Source organism: Patagioenas fasciata, chromosome 11, assembly GCF_037038585.1.
Source record: "Patagioenas fasciata isolate bPatFas1 chromosome 11, bPatFas1.hap1, whole genome shotgun sequence".
Lineage (NCBI taxonomy): Eukaryota > Metazoa > Chordata > Aves > Columbiformes > Columbidae > Patagioenas > Patagioenas fasciata.
The window spans coordinates 12,313,474-12,334,566 of record NC_092530.1 but is presented as its reverse complement, the minus strand read 5'-3'; the positions used below and the strand labels follow the sequence as shown (position 1 = coordinate 12,334,566).

The following is a 21,093-nucleotide window of genomic DNA, read 5'->3' as shown; positions in this document are numbered from 1 at the left end:
TCTGACTAAGCAACATTTAAGTTTACACAAATCATAGCTGGCTCCATAAATAAACAAGAGTAAGAGACACACATCAAGACAGCAAATTAGTTTTAAAACAAGTTTCTCTGCCACTGTTCCTCACAGATCTCCTATGATTGTCATTTATTGACTTCCTTGCTTCTTTGTATGTGTTTTAGTCTGTAGAAAAGGATTATGATCAGTATGGCTTAAGGGACTTGTTACATCTTTGATCTGAATCCCTCTGCTGCCATGGCACACAGGGCCTGTTCCTACACCCTTCAGGGTAGAAATCCACCTGCCTGCCAGCTTTGGACCACTGTGCTCTGCAGAACCAGCATTTTTTTCAGTCAGGCTCAGTATAGCACCTGCTCATTAGGAATTGTGAGGAGGGCTTAGAACAGCAACAAGAAGATTATTCTCAGAAGTACTGTTTAAACTGAAAGCAGTACTTTCACCTTCCAAGGGGCCCAAGTGATTTCCTAACTTGTCACATATCACCTCATCAGTAACTCCATAGGAGTTTTCAGCCTCTAGCTAGAGAGTTCACACAAATGCAGCTTGCCTACCAACAGTTCTGGCACTGTTTTAACTTCTTATTCTGTTTTCCACCTGGTTTATCTGGTCTCTGTACATCTTTGTACTGCATTTAAAAACATACAGGAGAAAAACAGTTGGAACACGATCAGGAAAAAGAACAGTGATATTCAAAACACGTCCATACACATTTCAAAATTAGCTGCTGTTCTGAACCTCATTTCTAAAGGGCCATGGCTCACCCTCCAGAGGTCAGGGCTCTTGCATTGCACAACACAGTGGTGGGGGGAGTTTTAACTTGTTTCACCCAAAACTTCATCACAAGAAATAGGTAGTCATGTTGAACAAGAAACTGCAAGATAGTGACTGCTCACACATTTTGACCTTGTGCTGTATTTGCTTGTACTTCAAATAGAAATCCACCATCTGATAATTTTTATGTTTAAGGAATAGGTCTCTTCTAATGTATTAGAAAAGTAAGTGAGTAGTACACTCACGTTTTACCTGACATTACAGAACTATTGTTCCAGCCACTTTATCTCAGCAGGTATAAAGGAAACTTTTTCAATTTCCAAACACACCCATTCAGATGTGAGGAGCAGTTCCAGTACGGATATAAAAGATCAACACTTCTGCCACTACAAAACACTGCATGGGCAAACAGATACTGACGGGTAGCCCACAACTCTTAAGTTTTGGTTTTTTTTTTTTTCTTCTGTGTTTTAGTTGTCTGCTTTTTTCTTTTTCTTTCAAGTTTCAGTGTGTAGATATAAACTGTATTGGAAGAAGAGAAAGTAAAATATAAAAACTGATTTACAGCATTCAGTTTAGCTTTATACTTGGAATAACTAGTGAATTCCAAGCAGTGAATTTTACTTTATATTATCCTCTAACTTCAGCCTCTTGTTTGTTGACAATACAATTTAAGCACATAAATAACTTGGGGAAGTGTGTTAAGAAAGAGCACATTATGTTTTAAAGATCATTGCAATTAAGTACACAGAGCTTTGGAGAGAGGAGACATCACTAAGTTTTCAGAGCATTTTTAGGGCTGGAAGCAGTACATTTAAAAATCATCATTTCAATATTGCCAGTAGCCAACAGTCATTTATTGGGAGAACGACTACACACAAGTTCAGGACTAAATTGTCACCTGACCAAGACAAAGTTTAAGTTTTAAAGGAAGGACTAAATTTCTAACACCACGTTACTGTCTGGGAAGCTTTTCATAAACAGTGATGACATAATTTAAGTAAACTAAATGCAATTTAAACCTGTTTCAGAGGAATGTTAATGACAACAACATAAGGATATTTAGCCCATAAGATGATGATTTTCAAGATCAAATAATCTAGTCACCATATTCCTCCCCCTCTTTAATAGGTATTCTTATCTGCTAATGAGTTGGCTGCACATTTACAGGGTGCTAACAACTCCTTTGCTGTGCTCTTACTGATAAGCACTAGCCTAATGAAGTCATGCTCATCAGAAGTTTTTAAGCCTTTATTCTCAAAAGGTCACTCATCATTCCTTCACAGCCCAACCCAGATACCTGCAGTTAAATAGCAAATGCATTTTTTCAGTATTGTGAAATAACGAGGCAACATTTTATTTTTTCAAGAAGCACTTCACAGCCATCAGAAAGGAAAACAAAGACCTTTGAAAAACTGAAGTACATATCTACCTCCATAGATTGTGACAATTTTTTTTTAAAACACAGTCAAAGAGGCTTTAACAGAACTAATGTCTTACCTCATTTCCATACATCATGAGGTGGTGTGTTGTGATTAGAGCTTTGAACACTACAACCCAGCTACTGTTCGCAGTTCTCTCAAAAAGTGTGTCTGCCAACTGTGGAATATTCACATTCATTTCATTTGTGCACTGTATTAGATCTAAATTAAATGGAAAAAAAACCCACAAAGCATTACAATGAGTTATATGCTCGAAGATGATCATCATGTTACTTTATATTTTTACATTGAAAATTCATTGGTGCTGGAAACATAAACTTCAGGTCTTTCTTTAAGAAATAATTGAGCTATTTTACATTCCTTGCTCAAATTCACAGCATTTTACCAAAAGACTCCACATATGAACTTCAAAGGCATTTTAATAATTTTATGGAGTCCCAATACCTCGTCAATCAATAACCTGCTCCAGTAGAAATTCTATGCCCAAATTATTACCCAAAAGCCACTGCAGACCCTCCGAGTGGCTTCAGGCATTGCGCATCCAATCTAACAAAAGAAAAAAAGGGACCAAAAATAGAAAAAACATAAAGACAATCAGTGAAGAAAGGAAAGGTTGAAGCATCCATAACTCTGACCTAAGCCTGAATACTGACACATGTGACAGCAAATGAGATGCTACAAAACTATAATAAGGCTTTTTCTTTTTTATAAGAATTAAGAGCAAGAATTTGCATCTACACATCTTTTCACTCAGTTAAAATAGCCTAACCAACAACCTACTGCATGTTTTGTGGTGGATCTTGGCAGGTCTCAGGCTTTTGTCTAAAAAAAGCTCTTTGTGTCCAAGACTGATTGTAAACTTAAGAGTAGAACTCAGGAGGTCAGAGACAGAGCACTTTGAGTCTCCTGCCTGAGCATTGATACAAAACCAGAACAGACTCCAGTGGCTACATGAGGAAAAAAGTCTGAGAAAGCCAAGGAAGGCACTTGCTGAGAAGAAGGCAAAGAACTGAATCCAGGACTATTCTCACCTCAAGGCATGCACATTAGACATTTATTCTCTCTCTGAGCTAAATTTGGCTCAGGTGTGATCAAAGTACACCTTGAGGACTGGGCAAGGCCAGCAAAGCAAACATGGAGTTTGAAAAGCTTCCTTTGTGGCCTCTTATTGAAGGCAAGCCTGCGAGCAGCCTGTTGGTTGCAGAGCAGCATTGCTGTTGCTGTGGTTTGTGCAACAACTCCCAGGGCAGCACTTGGGAAGCTGGGCAAAAACTGAATCCTAAACTGTCCGCACCACTGAAACAGCCAACTTACTTGCCTTGTTAGCAGTGTGTAGAGGACAGGCTACATTATTATAAGCAATTTAAACACTAACTTAGAGATCACACATTGATAGTTTAGAGCAAAATACTTGCTAGAAATACTGCACTTAGAATTTATATCTGTTCTAATGCACTGAATATATTAGCCACATATCTTAATTAGAGATCTGTTTATTAAGAACATAAAGTCTTTTGATTAAGGATCACAGTTTAGAATAATTTACTTTTAACAGAGTAAAGAGTTTTAGATATTATCTTGTTGAGGTAGAAAGCTATAAAATGCAAATTATAACAAGTGACTAATTTCATTCTGAGTTTCCAAATACGTAGAAAACACCCAAGCTGGGATGAAAACTTTCATCCTTATTAGTAACACACAAAACCACAGAAATAACTGCACAAAAAGAGCTCTGAAAGTAAGTTTTAAGCAAGCTATGCATCAAAATCTTCTTGTTGAATAGTGTTAAAATATTTCAATATTTGCAATGTGAAGACGCTCAAAAAGCAAGTGATTTGAAAGACGCAGCTCACCACTCACAGCTGTGTCACATTAAGGAGTACTTTAAAATTACTTGAAGTTCAAACAGTCCATAGACAATGACTGCCACACAAATTGAATCTCAATTCCAGAATTTATACAGAGAGAAAACGTGAATTTTAATTTAATGGCCTCATCTACTGAAAACATATTAAGGAAAATAAGTCTTCTTAAATCAAATCAGTTTATAAGTAAGCATCATAAAGACACTGATGTTAGATCTTGTTCAGTATTTTTCAGGTAACTAACATGTCTGCAAGCAGCACAGAAATGTCACAGAACTGTTACAAGTCCTACTCTCAGTTTATAAAACCAAATAAACAGAAACCAACCAACAAACCCCCCACAAACTCAATACACAGCAATACCCATAACATTAAGTAGGTAATAGTTAAAGAAATTCCATTGATCTGCTGAGGTCAAAGACCACACAGACAGCCTATTGAAAATATCATTTCTGCACAAAGTCCTTTTCCTTCACATGACCACTAAGCAAATCTAATTTTTCATTGAAGATTTTCAATTTGAAGAGTGATTATGAAATACTAGATGAAAGTGGGAGGGAAAATGCAGGTTAAAACAAACAAACTTTCTGCTCTCAAGACAAATTTCCCAAGCTAATTTCATTCATATTTTGCCACACTCCCCAGAGATATTTCAAATCTTGCCACCTTTCCTCAAGCTAAGGTCTACCAGCAGATGTTCCAGTAGACCCTAAGATGACGCTGAACACCTGGGAGATGCCTCGCATATATTTATGTCTAAGACTAATATAAATTGTGTTCTTACAATGCTGCTCAGGCATAATGTAATAGAAATCCTACTGTTAGCAACCATATTAAATGCTGTAACTGATCACCTGTCCCCTTAAGCCCCACATCTATTGAAAAACGTTTTGCTTTATCATGCCATCATTAAGGTTTATTACTGCAAAAAGCCATCCAGATATCTACCTTCAGAAGGGAGCAACTGCCTTCTGCTTTGGTACACAAGACTAAAACAAGTCTTCTGTCAAGTAACAGAGTAGAAGTTGATAGACTTCTGATGCATTTGAGAAGTTCATGTTACTGCTTTGTTCCACAAATGTGGTTCCATGTGACTGAAAAGTATGGTTCCAATAATTCTGTAAAAGTGCTAGTAAGGTTTTCCAGCGTGTGCTACTTGCTTCTACAAGATGACGTGAGCCTGACCATTTGAAAACAGCAACTCAAAGGAAATTTTTCACATATGTAGGGCTACTCAGAGCCTAATTCAAGCTGTGCTTGGGGTTAGAGGACCTGAGTGAGCTGCAAGTCCCAAGCACATTAGACACATGCTGAAGACAATTTTTATTGAGGGCACTTGGCACAATTGCCGTCTTTGGTTTCAGAATCTCCTTGAATGCACTAATACGTAAGCCACAGCTGACAATATCAAAGAACACATGCCTAAGCAAATGAAATATATTTAAATTACTAAGCTAAGAATGAGCAATGGAAAAAAAATCTCAGTGCATTTTATAGGCCAAAACTGGACCTTCCATAGATTGTATCGCAAAAATGCAAGTTTAAAAATATTCTTTAATAAACCTACTCGGGGCAACTTTTAAAATTGTTATTTAACAACTAGTAATACTAAAGTTAGCATCACATTTGAATTCTAGCAATTGAGATACATAACCAAAAAAGCAAGTGTCATTTCTGTAATATGATTCTTCTAAGTCTGCAGTAATAGTATCTACGTAGAAACAACAGTATAGATCTGTTACAGCTGGCAGCAAAGGAGGAAAAGGCCATTGGCACCATACATCTGGAAGCACAGAGGAACACATGCACCTGAGAGACTGACAGCTGGGCAACTGTAACACGGATGTTGGCAGCAAAAACTGGAATGAAATGCGTAGGGCAAGTGATGCTCATTTTCTTATCGCACTGCTTATATAAACACTTTACAACTCAAAGCATTTTGCCAATTACCCAGAGGAATCACTTCAACTGCAAGTGAAACTGTGGTGCTATTTCTAGAATGGAATTTAGAAAGATGTTAACATCACATAGAGAAGAAGAGAAAAAAAAAAAAAAAAAAAGAAAGAAAAAAAATCAAAGTGCTTTAAACCAGAAGAGTACCATAAGGGTTTTCAAGCAGCCTGGAAGAGCTGTGGAAATCTTACTGCCTGGAGGAGCACTAAGTATTTCTCTTCCACAGCTCATCTGAAACATTGGCACATCATCTATGAAACCCTACAGCTCTTTGGAGAACAGCATGTATAAATCCAGATATTAAAATATATATGTTTAGAAATATATATATTTATATATATATATATATATATATATTTTTTTTTTTTTTTAATTCTCAGCCAGGTACTGACAAAAACTGACAGTTTTCAACTTTCAAGGAACAAGAAAGTAACTATTTTCTTGATTCAGGAATATCTCTCTCAGGAGAACCGTAAATACTTAGAGATTACCATAATGGTTTAATACTCCCATATTTTTTCCATTTTGTCATGGGACTGAAAATGCTCTAAAAGAGATACAAGAATTAAGACCACTTTCCTTAACCCTAGCAGTCTTGAAAATTGTAAATTTGTTTGTTTATTTTTGGATGTTGCACTGTAGTTTATAAACACATAAAATAGAAGAGCCACTTCAGCAAACTTTCTCAGTGTAGCATAAGGAATCCAACAATTCTTGCTGGAAGACTTAATTCAAAGATAACACCTGATTGATACAAATATTTTTATGCCTGTGTGCTTTTCTAGTGCAGATTTTATACCAATCTTTAAGTTTCATTTGTATAATAACTAAATCTGAATTTAGATATCAGAAGCAATTTAGCTATTCTGTCCCCATTAAACAGGGATACATAACGATGACCCACAAGGTTTTCTAAAAAACTTTAAGCAATTTCTAAACAAAAATGACACCTATAGATCACAAAAAATATTAACTTTTATTTTTGTTCAAGTCAAATTTCCTCAGTTCCTATATGGAAAAGCTACACAGATTACTATAGAGCTTCAAATTAAAGACAGACACGCTACTGCCTGTGGAAGAGTTCAAGAGTGTTTGTTCCTACTGAATCACAACTTGCGTATCTCTGCAAGAACCCCACTGCATCAGCATTCGCCCGGCAGTCATGAGCTATAGCTCCTAAAAGAGCAGGCAGACACAAAACCAAACCAAAACGGTGACAGTCACTAGGTGACATTATTGGAAAAAACTTTGTGATAATTTGGTGGAGACCTGAATTTCCTCCTAAAGCAAAAGGATTAAGAGCCTAATTCTGCTATGTAATACAATTTTACAGTGCCTGAATTATAAGAGTTATAAGAGTCCCAAAGCTTGCATAGGAATTTTAAGTTTTGATGAGTAACATTAACTGCTTTCCCCTCCCCTGTGCTTAAGTGAGCTGTACACAAGTTAAAACAGGAGTTGTTTTCTTCCTTTATTACCATATTCATTTCAAAGTCTAAGATGCAATTAATTTAAAGTTTTGTATTTTTCTAAATTTTGATCTACACACAAGTCTATTCTACCAGTTACCAACTTGGCTGCAGCTTTAATGTATTTATTTTTTATTATGGCTTTTCAATAGTTAACCAAGAGGAGATATGTCACCAAAAGCATAGTGCAGCCCCACTCTACTGCAACCCAAACTCAGTAGGCTGAGGTGAAGTGACAGAACCCACACTGGAGAAGAAGAGACAAGATTCTGAGGTGCTCCACTAAGAGAAAAGATCAGCCCCCGTATAACATTTTATGTTAACCTAAAATATTAAAAAATACTACAGAAATAGATCTGCTGACTTATTTAGATGACACCGTGACCTACTTTAGAAGGAAAAAAATACCGAAGCACTCCCATTGACATTGCTTAAGGGTTTCTTTGTGTGCGTGTGTGGTTTATTTTTTGCTCTTCAAGAAAAAAAATATGAGCATACTACTCAGCAGTTAGCAGCCAGACAAAACCCAAGACTTAAATATTAGTTCACACACTGCACGTGTAACATCTTCCCATAAATATCCATGGTGTAATATAACTTTTTTTTTTTTTTTTACAAGGAAACTTGCCAATAAGAGGACTTAAGAATTAATCTGAACGGAGTGCACAAACTGATACTCCTCCACAATCGCTGATGCAACTACAGTAACTCTCAAAAACATGTTCTTGGTGAAGATTTTTTCTTGAGCAGCAATTACAAGTAATACCAGATGGTGTAGCATTTTTAATAACACACACATGTAGCAACCAAGGTACAACTAGCAGTGTTGCATTAAATCCAAGCTATGTTTTCCTTCATAATTTAGTTAAATTGCAAAGTACTTGCACTGTATCTTTGAAAATACCTTCTGTGATTTTTACAGAGATTGCAGTACGTAAACCAGTATCTTACCTCCTTGCATTTAATACAAAAGTTTCAGGTACAAATGAAAAAATAAGAAGTGTCATGCAAAGGCTTGCATTTAAAAAGCAGCACCTGGGTACACTCATTGAAGACTGAAGAATATTCATGGAGATTCTTCTAACTCCTTACAGATATATGGTAATATATTTCACATTTCGTATCTTTTTCTCCCCCACCCCACCAAAGCATTCATCTATTTCAGATACCAAGTCAGAACAACAAGCTTTTTGTTTGTCTTAGACCAAAGTCTGAGAAAGTGAATTACGCCCAAACACAGAACTCATCTAGCACTGAAGGGGACCTTCAGGAGACTGACAGCTCTAAACAGGTTTGCATCAAAAGATACTAAAAGGAATTTGAAAGTCAAAAAGGCAATCTCAGTTTATGCCATTCGCAAGAGTTTTTCCAGGTTTCTGTTTTCTTATTTTTTGAGGGTAACTTATAGTAGATGACAGTATTTTAAGGATATTTTCAAACAATCATTTAAGCTTCAGAAGCTTTCAAATTATTGAGCAAACTGTCACCACTTTCTGGTTTCCTGTTATGTTGCCACTTCTGTAGTCAAGGGTTACCTCATTAAGTTGTTCTGCCACAGGCAGAACACAAGATACAACAAAGGTAACTTTAAAAAAGTATCTTCTAAAAAAAAAAAAAAAAAAAAAAGTCAGTTACCCAGTTTTAAAGCCTTTAATTTCAACACAGTAGCTGGATTCCACTCATTCAGCTCAATAACAAATGAGATTTATATCTGGTTGTTAACTATTTGATCCACACCGAAAGCTCTCACACAAGAAGTCTGTATTAACATATAAGTGCCATAGTGTGTCAGCCAAACCATCCTCAAACAATATAGCCGAGTACGCTTCCAAAAGCCTCAACAGCAGACTCCCCTTAGCACCACCAAGTTGAACGAGTCCTGCAAAACTACCAGCCTGCTCCTTCGACTTTGAAGAGGCCAACTTACAGCTTCCCATCTTCTTTCCTCTCCCCGATGGAAACACACACTTCTAACAGGGGTATACTGCACAATTACAAGGTTTGGAGCACCCAGTGCACTTTTAAGCAGTGAAACAGTAACTTCAATTGCTATGCTGTTACTAAAACCTGAGGTAAAGCGACACCACTGATACTTTTGTAGCTATCAAGGGTAGCTTTCTGCATCTTTGGGGGTACAGAGAAGAGTTATAATATACTTAGTTTAAAAAATGTCAGCGGCAACATACTCTCATTCTGGAAAGATGTAGTGGTGCGCCTTCTCCCTTCACCTCGCTTCAAGTCTTTTTACCCATTTCCACGAGCTGTGAGGCAAAGCCATGATATTTCGGGAAATGGTAGAATATTTAAACGGCTGCATTCCACCAGATGCACAGAAGGACGGAAAAAGAGTCAAAAATTTAACTTGTCGCTCACAACAGCAAAACCACACAGCTTACCCCACCTTGTCGCCAGGTTCCGGATTAACAAGCGCTGCTGTAAGCGGAGCACGCAAGCTAAGAAGAGTTCACCAGGCTGGGATATTTTTGTTTTGGGGTGTTACAAACCTCGCTCCCTCCACGTGTGAGCCAAGTTTTGAAGAGCAGACCACCCGGGCTCACCCAGCCCTGCAGACACCTACGGACCCCTACAGACACCCCGTAGCTGCGAGCGGCCCCGGGTCCCGGGTCCCCCCCGGCCCCCCCGCGGAGTCCCACTCACAGTCCAGGTGCTTCTTCTTGGGGCCCATCACCTCGTGGGTGGTGGCCTTGCAGACGGCTTTGGCCACGGCCGAGCCGGTCATACTGTGCTGCGCCGCCGTGATGCGGTCGGTGATCGACTGCCCCGACATCCTCGGCGCGGACCCGCGGCGGGCGGACAGGCCGGCTCAGCGGCTCCCCGGCGGCCGGGGAGGGAGAGCAGCCTCCCCGGGGGAAGGGCGCCGGCGGCCCCTCCGATGCAGCGAGGGCGACCGGGGAGTCCTCGCCGGGCTCCGCCTTCACAGGCTCCTCTCGACCGCCGCCGTGGCGACAGAAGCTCTTCCCGCAGCCCCGTGCGGCGGCGACCCCTGGGCTCCCGGCCCCGCCGGCTGGGCTGGGCTGGGCGCGCCCGGCCCCACTCGGCTCCGCTGTGCGCGCTGCGCCCCGGCTTTCCCTTTCACATTTACGCTCACAGACAAAATGGCGGCGGCCGCGGCGGCGGCGTCAGGTGACCGCGCGCCCGCCCCGCTCCGGCGGCTCGCGCGGCACCGGGCGGCGCGCGCGCGCGCGCGCGCTGTCGCCGCGCGAGAGGACACGCGCGGCGCGTGGCGGGAAAGCCGCGCTCGGGGCGGCCGCGTGCCCCGCGTGCCCCCTCCGTCACGGGAGGAGTCAGTGACGCGCCATGACGTCACGTCAGGGAGCACCCGCTCCACCCGCGCCGAGCGTCAGGTGTCACCGCGGGGACAGCCCGGCCGGCAGTGCGGGGCGGCTCCGCCACCGGCCCCGCGGCATTCGCGCGTTTAAAATAAAAGCGCAAAGTTGTCGGTCGCGGTCCCGCCGGAGAAGCGGCGCGGCCGCGCGCTGCCGGGCTGGAAATGATCCCGCGGGACCTGCTGCCAGTTTTTCACGGGACGAGTTTTTCCGTGAACCCTTGTGCAGCGACGTGGGTCCCTGCAGGACCTCACCGCATCGCTGCGTGCTGCAGGGAAACTCTCTCTCATACAGGCTGAGGAGGAAGAATAAAAGCTCAGAAAACTTTTCTCTTGCAAACTTGATTTGCAGAAGCAACATCTGTAAAAAGAAAGATTCTGACCTCCCTTGCTGAGCCTATTGCGTGTTCTGGTTACAAACCCTTGGGGTGTGCCGGGGTCCGGGCTGTGTGGTTGCTCTGTGGGGCTGCTGAGAAGCTTCATGAGAAGCTGCTCTGGGGGGGAACAGGTTTCATTGCGGGGCTGAAACTTGTTAAACTGCAGCAGCGGCGGCATCCGCTTGGCCCTGAACTGGTTTTGAGGAGATGAGTCTTGCATGTTTGAAATTACCCCAAAGAACTGGGTGGGACGGGAACAGAGTGATGGGACCGGCTGAAAATGGGAGGGAGGATGATGGCTCACCATTCGTGTGTGTTCACTTGTTTGCTATTTTCCAGAGAGCAAACAGGAGCGTGGGCACAGCTTTTGCCAGGTGTGACAGTGGTTTCCCTGGTATGGACACTGGTCCGTTGCAGCTGGACCATTACCAGGGAAGTGTTTCAAACCACCGTCAATCACATGCTAATGGTTCCACGGGCTCTGCAGCTCCCCCAGTCCTCCCAGCCTGGCTATCTTCGTACCAGCCTATTACTTGTCTAAAAATGTAGAAGAGGTTTTGTAATGGTTTGACCTTGGCTGGACACCAGCTGCCCACCAAGATGCTCTGTCACTACCCTCCTCAGCTGGATGGGATGTGGGGGGGAGAAAATAAGATAGAAAAGTACTCGTGAGTCAAGATAAAGGCAATTTAATAATGCAAAAGCAATGGCTTCACGTGGAAGCAAAAGGAAACAAAAGCAGGCGATGTCCAGCCACTTTCTGGGAAGCAAGGCTTTAGAACGTGTAGCGGTTGCTCTGGAAGACAAATGTTGTAATGAGTGCCCCCCACCCCCGCCTTCCTCCTTTCTCATGGGTTTTATTTCTGAGCAGACGTCATATGGTGTGGAAGATCCCTTTGGGTCAGCTGTCCTGGTTATGTCCCCTCCAAAGTTCTTGCCCAGCCCCAAACCCCTGGCGTGTTATCAGCACCTTTCCAGCTACCAATACACAGCAAAACACCTTGAGGGCTGCTGGGGAAAAAATTAACCCCATCCCAGGCCGACTCAATACAGGATTAAACAGAACAAACTAAAGCGAGCAGGAACAGCTCCCAGAAGGAGCTGTCTGTCTTTCCATTCCGTACACTGTGCAAATATTAGCGGTCCTATGATCCGAGGTGGGTAACGTTGTGAGTGAAGGATTTATATAGCCCTAAGGGCATAAATGCATTAAAACATGGTGACTGCTATTAAAATATTGAACATTTCCTGTGGTGGAAAAAGTTACAAACTCTTTAGTCGGACTGGCAGCAGGCAATTTCTAGCTGCCTTTTTTTTTGCCTTAAGACTCGGTTTCTGGGGAAAAAAATGATCTTGAATCTTCAAAGCCTGAGGAAACATCAAAACAGTAAGAAAAGATGAGATGGAAAGATTAAATACATATTGTAAAAGTCTACATCTCTCAGGGCTTGTCTAAGCAGGGAAGCTATTTTGCAATGAGTGAGGGTGTGAGCTGAAGCACAGCAGCTATTCTGTGCTACCTTCACCCCAGCAGGGACTCTCTCATTGAATTCTGTCCCAGAAAGCCTAAATTTTGCATAAAATTGCCTGAGTTGAGTGTGTTCCCGCTGCTATGGCTCTGCCTTTACTCCATGTGCTAGTCAGGCACAAATCTGAGTTCAAAGGTCCCTCTTTGACCAGTGCATTGACTGGCTCCAGGTTGCCCCCGTCCTACACACAGAGCGGGTGGCTGCAGGCTGTCTGAGTGGGGTGCTCTATGGATGTGCCTTCTTTTGGTTTAATTTACTAATTAAACAGAGTGCCTGTGTAATTCCTATTCCAGACAACAGATTATGCTGAGATGGGATCCTCGAAAGAATTATTCAAAATAATAAAATGTACCATAGGCGCACTTGCTACGGTCATAGAAGCACAGGAAAGTGTATTTTAGGAAAGACCACTGGAGGTCCTGTGGTACAGCTGGATCCCAAAGCAGGGGCAGCCTCAACAGTGGGTCAGGTCACCCAGGTCCCTGTTCAGAACAACACGGAGGTCTCCAAGGACCAAGATTCCCCAACCTCTCTGGGCAAACTCTGTGTTCATATCCATTGCCAGTCTGGAATTATTATGTTTTTCCAGACTTACACAGATATGAGACTATTGAGACATCTGGTGTCTTATGAATCTGTCAGTGAAGGAAAAGGAATTCTTGTCAGGAGGAAATCAGTGACAAGCCAATCTGGGCCATCATCTGTCCACCTTACGAGACACATCTACATTCCTGGTGCAGTGCAGAACTTTATTTTCTTGGTAAGAGATTGTGTTTGGGTGAAGTTCTACTCTTTTTGGATCAGGTAAGGACAAAGAAGAAGAAGCTACCACCCCCTAGGGTGGAGTGGCAAGGTGCATTCATCATCCTAAATTAAAGATGTATTTACAGAGGCTTGTGCATGACACCATGAATGATACACAACTAGCTATGCAAATTGCTGTGTATATATTTATTTGAGAAGTATGTAAATAGCTCCTAGGGAGTGATGGAACTCTTGGAGCTCAATAGAGCTCAATGGAGCTCCTTACCCACCTCTCCTTCAGCTCCCCAATGCCAAAAGTGTCACTGGTCCCAAGGAGACAAGGAAGCGTGGATGTTTTTGGGGCGGAGGTGTCTCCCTCGCCGGGCTCCTGCAGCACGGCAGCGTGAGCCGGGGTGTCGTGTGTTTCTGCAGGAGCTGCCTGAGCCCATCTGCTGGTCGCTGCCTCCGTGGGTCTGGCAAACTCCATCCAGAACAAAGCACGCCTCACAGAGGGAAGCTGGCAGCTCTTGTGTTCACACCACATCCATACCTCTTTGTGAGACTCCTTGCCCACCTCTGTCTCCTGCACCCCTTTCATGTGAAAGCACTATGTGCTATGATGTAGTTTAGGTTGTTCCATTAGCAAGACTTGCTCTTAGCCACTCTCCTGCACCCATGGATTTAGTTTGCATTTGTAAGGATGAAAAACTGGAGATTATATATACAATTTACACCTCGTTCATCTTGCTCCCCTGTGTTTACTGTAGGGTGGGTGGTGAGGGCTTCAGAAAGGAGACAGGAAACATATTCCAGGCGTGGATGCATAAATAGTGCTGGGGAGGTGGTGGCGGAGGGAATGGGATGTTTCTGGGCCTCTGCCATGACTGAATGACACAGATGGTTTTCCAGGGAAATGAATATTTCAGTAATGAGTAGTGAGTGTGCTTCGGGCTGGTTGCACCTACGGCCCTGGGAATGCAAACAGTTTAGCAGCAGGTTTGTCAATAAATACCATCTGCTCAACAACACTGAATCCAAAATATTGCAGAACCTACCTTACTGGTGGCTGTTGTTTTTCTACATAGAGGTGAGATAAAAATCAATGCTAAATTTTTTTTTTTTTTTTTAATATTGTGATTGTGATCTAAAAATTACGAAATCTCTCTGTGGGGCATCAAGAGTCCTTTCTGCTCAGCTCCCTGTTTTCCATGGGTTTTTCAGAGTCTCTTGGGGATCTTTACTGCTGTCAGACATGGTTGAAATTGGCTGCTGAATGTGAAGGTTTCTGGGAGAGAAATGACACATGAGCATCATATAAAAAACCATGAAACCAGAATAAGTTTCAATGCTAATTCTTACTTGGGCAGAGACGTGAGAGAGAGAAAAAAAAAAAAACCACACTGCTGTTCAACTTGGATTTATGGGCATCATATTCTACCAGTCTCTTTTAAAGATCTTGGTGTCCCTCTATTCAAATTATAAAATGTGGATAAGAAGTACAGCTCCAGAACTGGGACACTCTATGACCAAATTCACCCAAACCTTGCCTAACTGCAAAACAGGAAAAAATCAGATCATGAGTCTGTCGTTGGAGGTTGCCTGGCTGTAAGCCAAACTCAGCACTATGTCTGAGTTGGGTTTTTAGTGCAGGATCAGAGAGAATTCCAGGGAGAGACAGGCCTGAATAAGCAGCTCTTTAAAGAAACATTTTAATAGCAAAATGTAGGGTGAAAATAACAAAACAAGAAAAAAAAGTGAAGATGCAAAGAAAGATGAGCGACAAGGAGTGGAGTTCATCTCTCAGTTTGTGTGTGGAAGGACAGAATGGCATACAGAGAGGAGTCATGAAAGAGATGGGGGAAAGAGAAAAGTTTGCTGGGAGAGTAAACTGTGATTTTTTTATTTATTTTTTTTTTAATGGAGCTTGCTAATTTCTGCATAAATCTAGAACAAACCCACTTATCTTGATGTTTCATTGACATCAGTAACGTTTCTGAAATTTACAGAGTGGCAAACCAACCTGGCCTGAAAATGACAAGAAATCAGCTGGAGGTGATTCACTCTTAGAAAGAGTTGTATCTACAGCTCCTGACCCATGTATTGTGCTTAAAACAAAAAATGGACCATTTGTTTCTCCAAGAAGATTTATGACATATTGTGCATCGTAAGGAAGAAGAAATAAAATTGGACATAACCCCCAGGGCCTTTATGCCCCTTTTCCATGTGCTCTGCAGACGTGAAATTTGTGCCTAACAGTGTATGACTGGTAGAAGTCGCCCTGTTTTCTCATCCCATGTCCCATGTAAGCCAAGTTTCCTCTGCCCTTTCTCTGTGTCAGGTTCTGCTGAGCAGCGGTGGCCTGGGCAGGGCTGGGTGCTGTGCCCTCTGCCCCTCGGACACCCACAACTTCTGCCTCTCAAACTGCTGGTGAAGTTCGAACTGTTGAATTGCTGACTCTGTCTAGAGAAGGGAGAAAAGAAAGAGGAAAAGAAAGAAGGGGAAGGAAAAAACAATCCGGAGTTATGCCATGGTTGCGAAAGTGCTGGGAGGCAGAAAAGCAGGAGCCCCCCAGCTCCCACTGCGAGTTCCTGCCCTTAAACTAATTGTAATTCCCTACAGGTGTATTGCTGTCAATAATTACATATATTAAAATATTTCTGTATTATTTCTGAAATATCTCCCTGTAAAAGAGTTTCTGTTTGGTGAAGCAGCTGTTCTGATTCTTACTGCTGAGCATTTAACTAAGGTTTGTGAAAGACCCTTTTCTTTGACTTCTATCTTTAATGCTACAATGCAAGGTTTTTAAAAAGATAAAGCAAAATAAATACTACAATATGATGTAATCAGTGTAAGACAACTACCTCAACTTGTTCCGGTTTGGTCTGTTATGTGATTAATTTAATATGAAGTTTAGGCTTGGAAGATTAGTCCCGGTTTAAGATGGGGTGGGGGCAGAGCTGTTTTGGCTTTGGAACCATCCCAGGACAAGCCTTGGATATTCACCAGAACTGTGTGCATGTGTAGCAGACACCTAATGAAACGTAATTCTCATCTGCCCTGATCCAAACAGCGCAGAGGGTTTGGGTTGGCAGCTGATCAATGTATTAATCCGTCCTGCTCCCATCACCTCGGCGTTCAGGGGTGTCTCTGCACGAGGTTGTTTGGGAGCCAAGGCAAGGGTGTCGTGCAGGCGCTGCAGCCATAAGCTGCAGGAGAGAAAGGGGCAGAAAGGCAATCTGTGCTTCAAAGCAATCCGTAGATGAAGGATTTTCAGTCTGGCCAGTGACATCAGCATTTTGGCTACCTGTTTGCTTTCTCGGGAGAAGCGTTCCCTGCTCTAACACTGGTCATTTAAACAACAGACTCAATAACCCTGGAGAAGTAAGAAATCCAGAATCATCAGCCTGATAAACTTATACAAATAGTGGACCAAAGAGCACCTGCAATGTTTCCATCCTGGTTTTGGGAAGAAGGATTTGGGGCAGGAGAGCTGATTTGGCTGCGCCATGGCAACAGAGGAAGGAGCCAGCAGCACAGCCTCCAAAAACATATAACACTGGCAATGAAAAACAATCTTGGTTTAAAATCAGCTTAGAGCAGTGCTGGAAATTACAGCCCAGTCAGTGTTAGTTTCATACCAAATAAATGAATGGGAACAGAACCTGAGACACTTGGCTAAGCATGAATAAATAGGGACAAAGCTGCTGAAGTCTATAATGGAAAATCTTCCACCTTAGAACACATGAAATTCCTTGAGTGTGTCAGTGAAACAGAAGATAAGGGCAAACCAGCACATACCTTCTATACAGACTTGCAAAAAGAAAAAGAAAAAAAGAAGAGATGGACAAAAGAGCTAAGGCACTTGTGAAATGGCCTTGAGGCATCTCATTGTGTTACCAGGTGCTCACAAACCTCTGAAAAGCTGATCATGAAAGAGAGAAATAGAAGTAGACACAAACAGTAGAGTTACAAGTGTTTTGAAACTGAAATGCTTATTTGCATTACCTGTCATTGCTGATGGAACAAGCATTAGGTCAATGCCACTAAAACACTGTTGATTCAAAGTCATCCAGGAGATGGAATTTTTTACATGAGACTAATTTTTTTCATACAAGTTAAAATGAACCAAATCAAGATACTGGTGACGCTAAGAATTTAACCAAAACTGGGGTGTTCACAAAGGTAGCTGGGAATGCCTAGAGACACATGAGGGGTTGGTCTCAGTGGAGGAAGGAGCCTCAGCTGGTGTCACAGCGGGTGCTGTGAGACAGGATGGGATGGGGTGGGATGGCTCCTGCCATACACAACCTGCCTTTCCCTCTTGTCCTTTCATCTGTTTTTATGGGAAAATGCTTGATCTGATGAGCAGCTCCATGTGCCACAGAACTAATAAATAAACTAGTACATGACTTTCTATGGGTTTGTGCCTGGGGACTGACAGACAGGATTCTCCAAGGCCGCAGCACAACTCTTTTTCTAATAAGACATCAGAGAAGCCACACTTTGCAAACGTCCTAACCACAGGAAAAGCTGTAGTGGGAGTTCACACGTCATTAAACACCAGCAAATCCACATGAGAGAGAAAGCTTAACTGAAGAGTGGATTTTCTGGTGTCTAATAAGGCATGGAGTCCCATCAAGGTTTTTCCCAGGGTTTAATGCGTTGTTGCCTGTCTCTTTTTTCTCAGCCTGATTACCCGTTCTCACAAAATTTGTGAGACCTTAATATTTTCCAGACATTCACACCTTGAGAGTAAGATGGGCAGCAGGTTCAAGAATTACTGGGGACGGGACAGATGGAGTGGGACCTTACAGGAAAACAAGTTGAAAATCAGATCCTATCAGCCCAACAGGGATGGGAGAAGCTGCCGTGCCCACTGTGGGGATGACAGAACCATGCATGGTATTTTTACAAAGTGAGCCAAGCAGACGGTGCCACATTCCTTTCTGGCCTCTTGCCTTCTTTTTACACAAGCCATTTTCATCCCAGAGGTCAGGATGGGTGTACGAAATATCAGCAAAAGAGAGCTGGTTTCACTAAACAGCATCGCTATGGGGGACAGCTATGGCACTGCCACCCATCCACCTGCCAGGGATGAGATGAGGCCGCTGCTGAGTGTGCGCTGTCAGCCTCGGGCACGGCACCCGGCCAGGCCACGGCGGCGGGGTCAGGAAACCCCGTCCTGCTTTTGACTGCACTGGAGAAAAGCCAAGGAGAACAACAACAAATTAATTAGCTGATAATGGCAAGGCTGGCTCACGGGGAGAGGAGCTGTTTACTCCTCTGGAAGGCGTTGGCTCCCGTTTTACTATGAAGAACTAAAGTTGTGCAGACTGAAGGAGTGTAAAGGCGATGACAGAGACATTTGTGTGTGGTGCCGCCTACCACTGGCCCAGGGCAGGTCGAGAATTAGTGTGCAACAGGCAGCGGGTCACAGCTTGGGAGTGGTGGACAACAGACCAACTTCAGCCCAAGATTAGCTGCAATGGGCACCATGTTCCTGGGGCAACGGGCATCGCCGCATCAGGTGCCTGGGAGCACCACCCTCCACGGTTCTGAGGAACCGTCCAACAACTGCAAAAGCCCACATGCCATGGAGGAAAACACCTGCATTAACGTGGTCAGCTGTCTGCCTGCTTCAGAAGGTAAAAAGTAGTAAAAATAACAACAGGGACTGCGAAGCCTCTTGAATGAGAAACTGATAGCATCGGGAAGCCACAGCATGGCTCAGAGCCCTCTGTCTTAAAGCCACTGGGTGTTGGCAGGTTCCCGGTGCAGGGCTGGTGCACCCCAGCACAGAGCACCCTGCTCCTGGGCACCACCAGATACCGCTGCCTGCCTTATCTCCCCGGGACAAGGAGCCCGGGGCACTGGAGGGGAGATACTTGTACCAAGGCCAACATGTGTTTCCAGCTCATCCAGCCCTCACAGCTCTGTCCCGCTGCATGCCTGCACGCTCAGACAGCAGCACCAGCACTGATCGTGGTGAGCAGCTGCAGGGTCAGTGCCCCTGCTCCCATACCAGCGCAGCAGAGACCACTATGTTGGTACCCACTTGTGGCAAACCAAAACTCATGACCAGTATTGCAATAAATCCCATAGTTCAACGTGTGAGTGGGTAAGAGGGAGGTTGGACCACTGTCATCTATGAACGGAAGCAAAATCATTGCGGGGGGCACAAGTGCCAACTTCTGTAACACACAGCTCACCTTAATCTTCCAAAGAAGAACGTGATGTTGGTCTACAGAAAGCATACGCAGAGAGCAGGGCCAGTTCTGCCCTTCGTGATGCATCTGTAGTGCAGGGCAGGGCTGTGGTCCTGCAGCTGGAAGCAGGAGGCTGCACCGCTGGCTTTGTCTTAACAGGACATTAAACCCCAACACCAGGAGCCACAACATGGGCTCAGACTTGTCAGATATTGAGAGCGTGGGAGAGCACGTTTCCAATGGCAATAAAATAAAAATATCAAAATAGGAAGTTTTCTGTTCTCTCTTGTGCAATTGAAAACATGAGTCACCGCAGTCGGGTGTGTTTTGCAGCATCCCCGTCGCAGCCCTTGCTGCCGGTGATGGTCACACCTGCCACAGGGCAGCCCTGCATGGAAGGAGGTGACAGAGAAAACAGGCACTTTCCCTTTCCCTGCCTGTTTGCCAGCACAGAGAGCTCTGGTGTGCGCATTCCCTCAGGTTTTGGTGTGCACAGGTGCAGCAGAGCAAGCACTGGGCAGCGAGGCAGAGCTGAAATAGAAACCCTGGTCTGCCCGTTGCCCACTGGCAACAGCACGGCTCCAGGCTGGCCCTGCACACCTCTGGCCCCAGTGCGAGAGACAGACATCTTGTGCTTCTCAAGAATATATACATACATATGTCCTCAAGATAGATATATATACATATATATATACATACACTATAAAGAGAAAAGTAGTTTTTATACAGATATAGGTGTGCTTGGTTTTTAATTCCAGTACACACTATTTTGCTGGCATTCCCTTGGGGCTGTGAAGAACAAGCGTGTGGGGAAGGTGTCCGGCAGCTGGGGGCACGGGGCTGTGTCCCGGGAGGAGGAGGCCAGCCCTGCTCGCCAGCCGTCCTCGAGCTCACACATATGTGTCTAACCTAGTGTGACAGAAGAACAACCCGCATCACAAATCCTGGATTACTTTGGTAAGTCCAAGAGTTGGATTATTTGGTGTTGGCAGAAGTGAGCTGGACCTCGCAGACCTCGGCAATGGTCACTGCAGGGGCTGAGAATGGGCAATCGTGGATAGCAACTCCTCCAGTCAACTTAGCACCAGTCAGAACAGCTCTTGGACTGATTTTGTTGCCAATGAGTTGATGAAAAATGTCCTTTGGTGCAAAGAAATTCAGGTGACTTGCTTTTACTTGAGGGTCTGTGTCCTGGATTTCTCCTCTGCTTCGCATCAGGCTGCACAAGTTGATGCTGAGTTCCTTTCCCTCTGCTGTGGGCATGTGCAGAAGTGAGCAAAAATAGAGCAAGAGGAATAACAGCTGAACTTCATCCACTTTAAGTACTGTCCTCGACAAAACATGGTCTGTGGCAACAGCACTTTGTTTACTTT

At 43.6% G+C, this 21,093-nt stretch overlaps 1 protein-coding gene across 11 annotated transcripts in view; it reads right to left on the bottom strand.

Annotated features, from left to right (window-relative positions):
• Window positions 1–10,658, bottom strand: part of LOC136106091 (phosphatidylinositol-binding clathrin assembly protein-like) — a 33,541-nt gene extending 22,883 nt beyond the window's left edge. For 4 of the 11 annotated variants that reach the window (XM_071813450.1, XM_065846145.2, XM_071813452.1 and 1 more), the window contains exons 1-2: window positions 10,177–10,656; window positions 2,290–2,432 (exon numbers count right to left, since the gene is read on the bottom strand). In XM_071813450.1, coding sequence (XP_071669551.1) covers window positions 2,290–2,432; window positions 10,177–10,306 — 273 coding nt within the window. In that variant the 5' untranslated portion in view covers window positions 10,307–10,656. Of the gene's footprint in view, window positions 1–2,289; window positions 2,433–9,704; window positions 9,834–10,176 lie in introns of those variants that run through there. The other 7 variants (XM_071813448.1, XM_071813449.1, XM_065846148.2 and 4 more) reach the window with 6 other exon arrangements.
• Window positions 10,659–21,093: the final 10,435 nt, after the last annotated feature.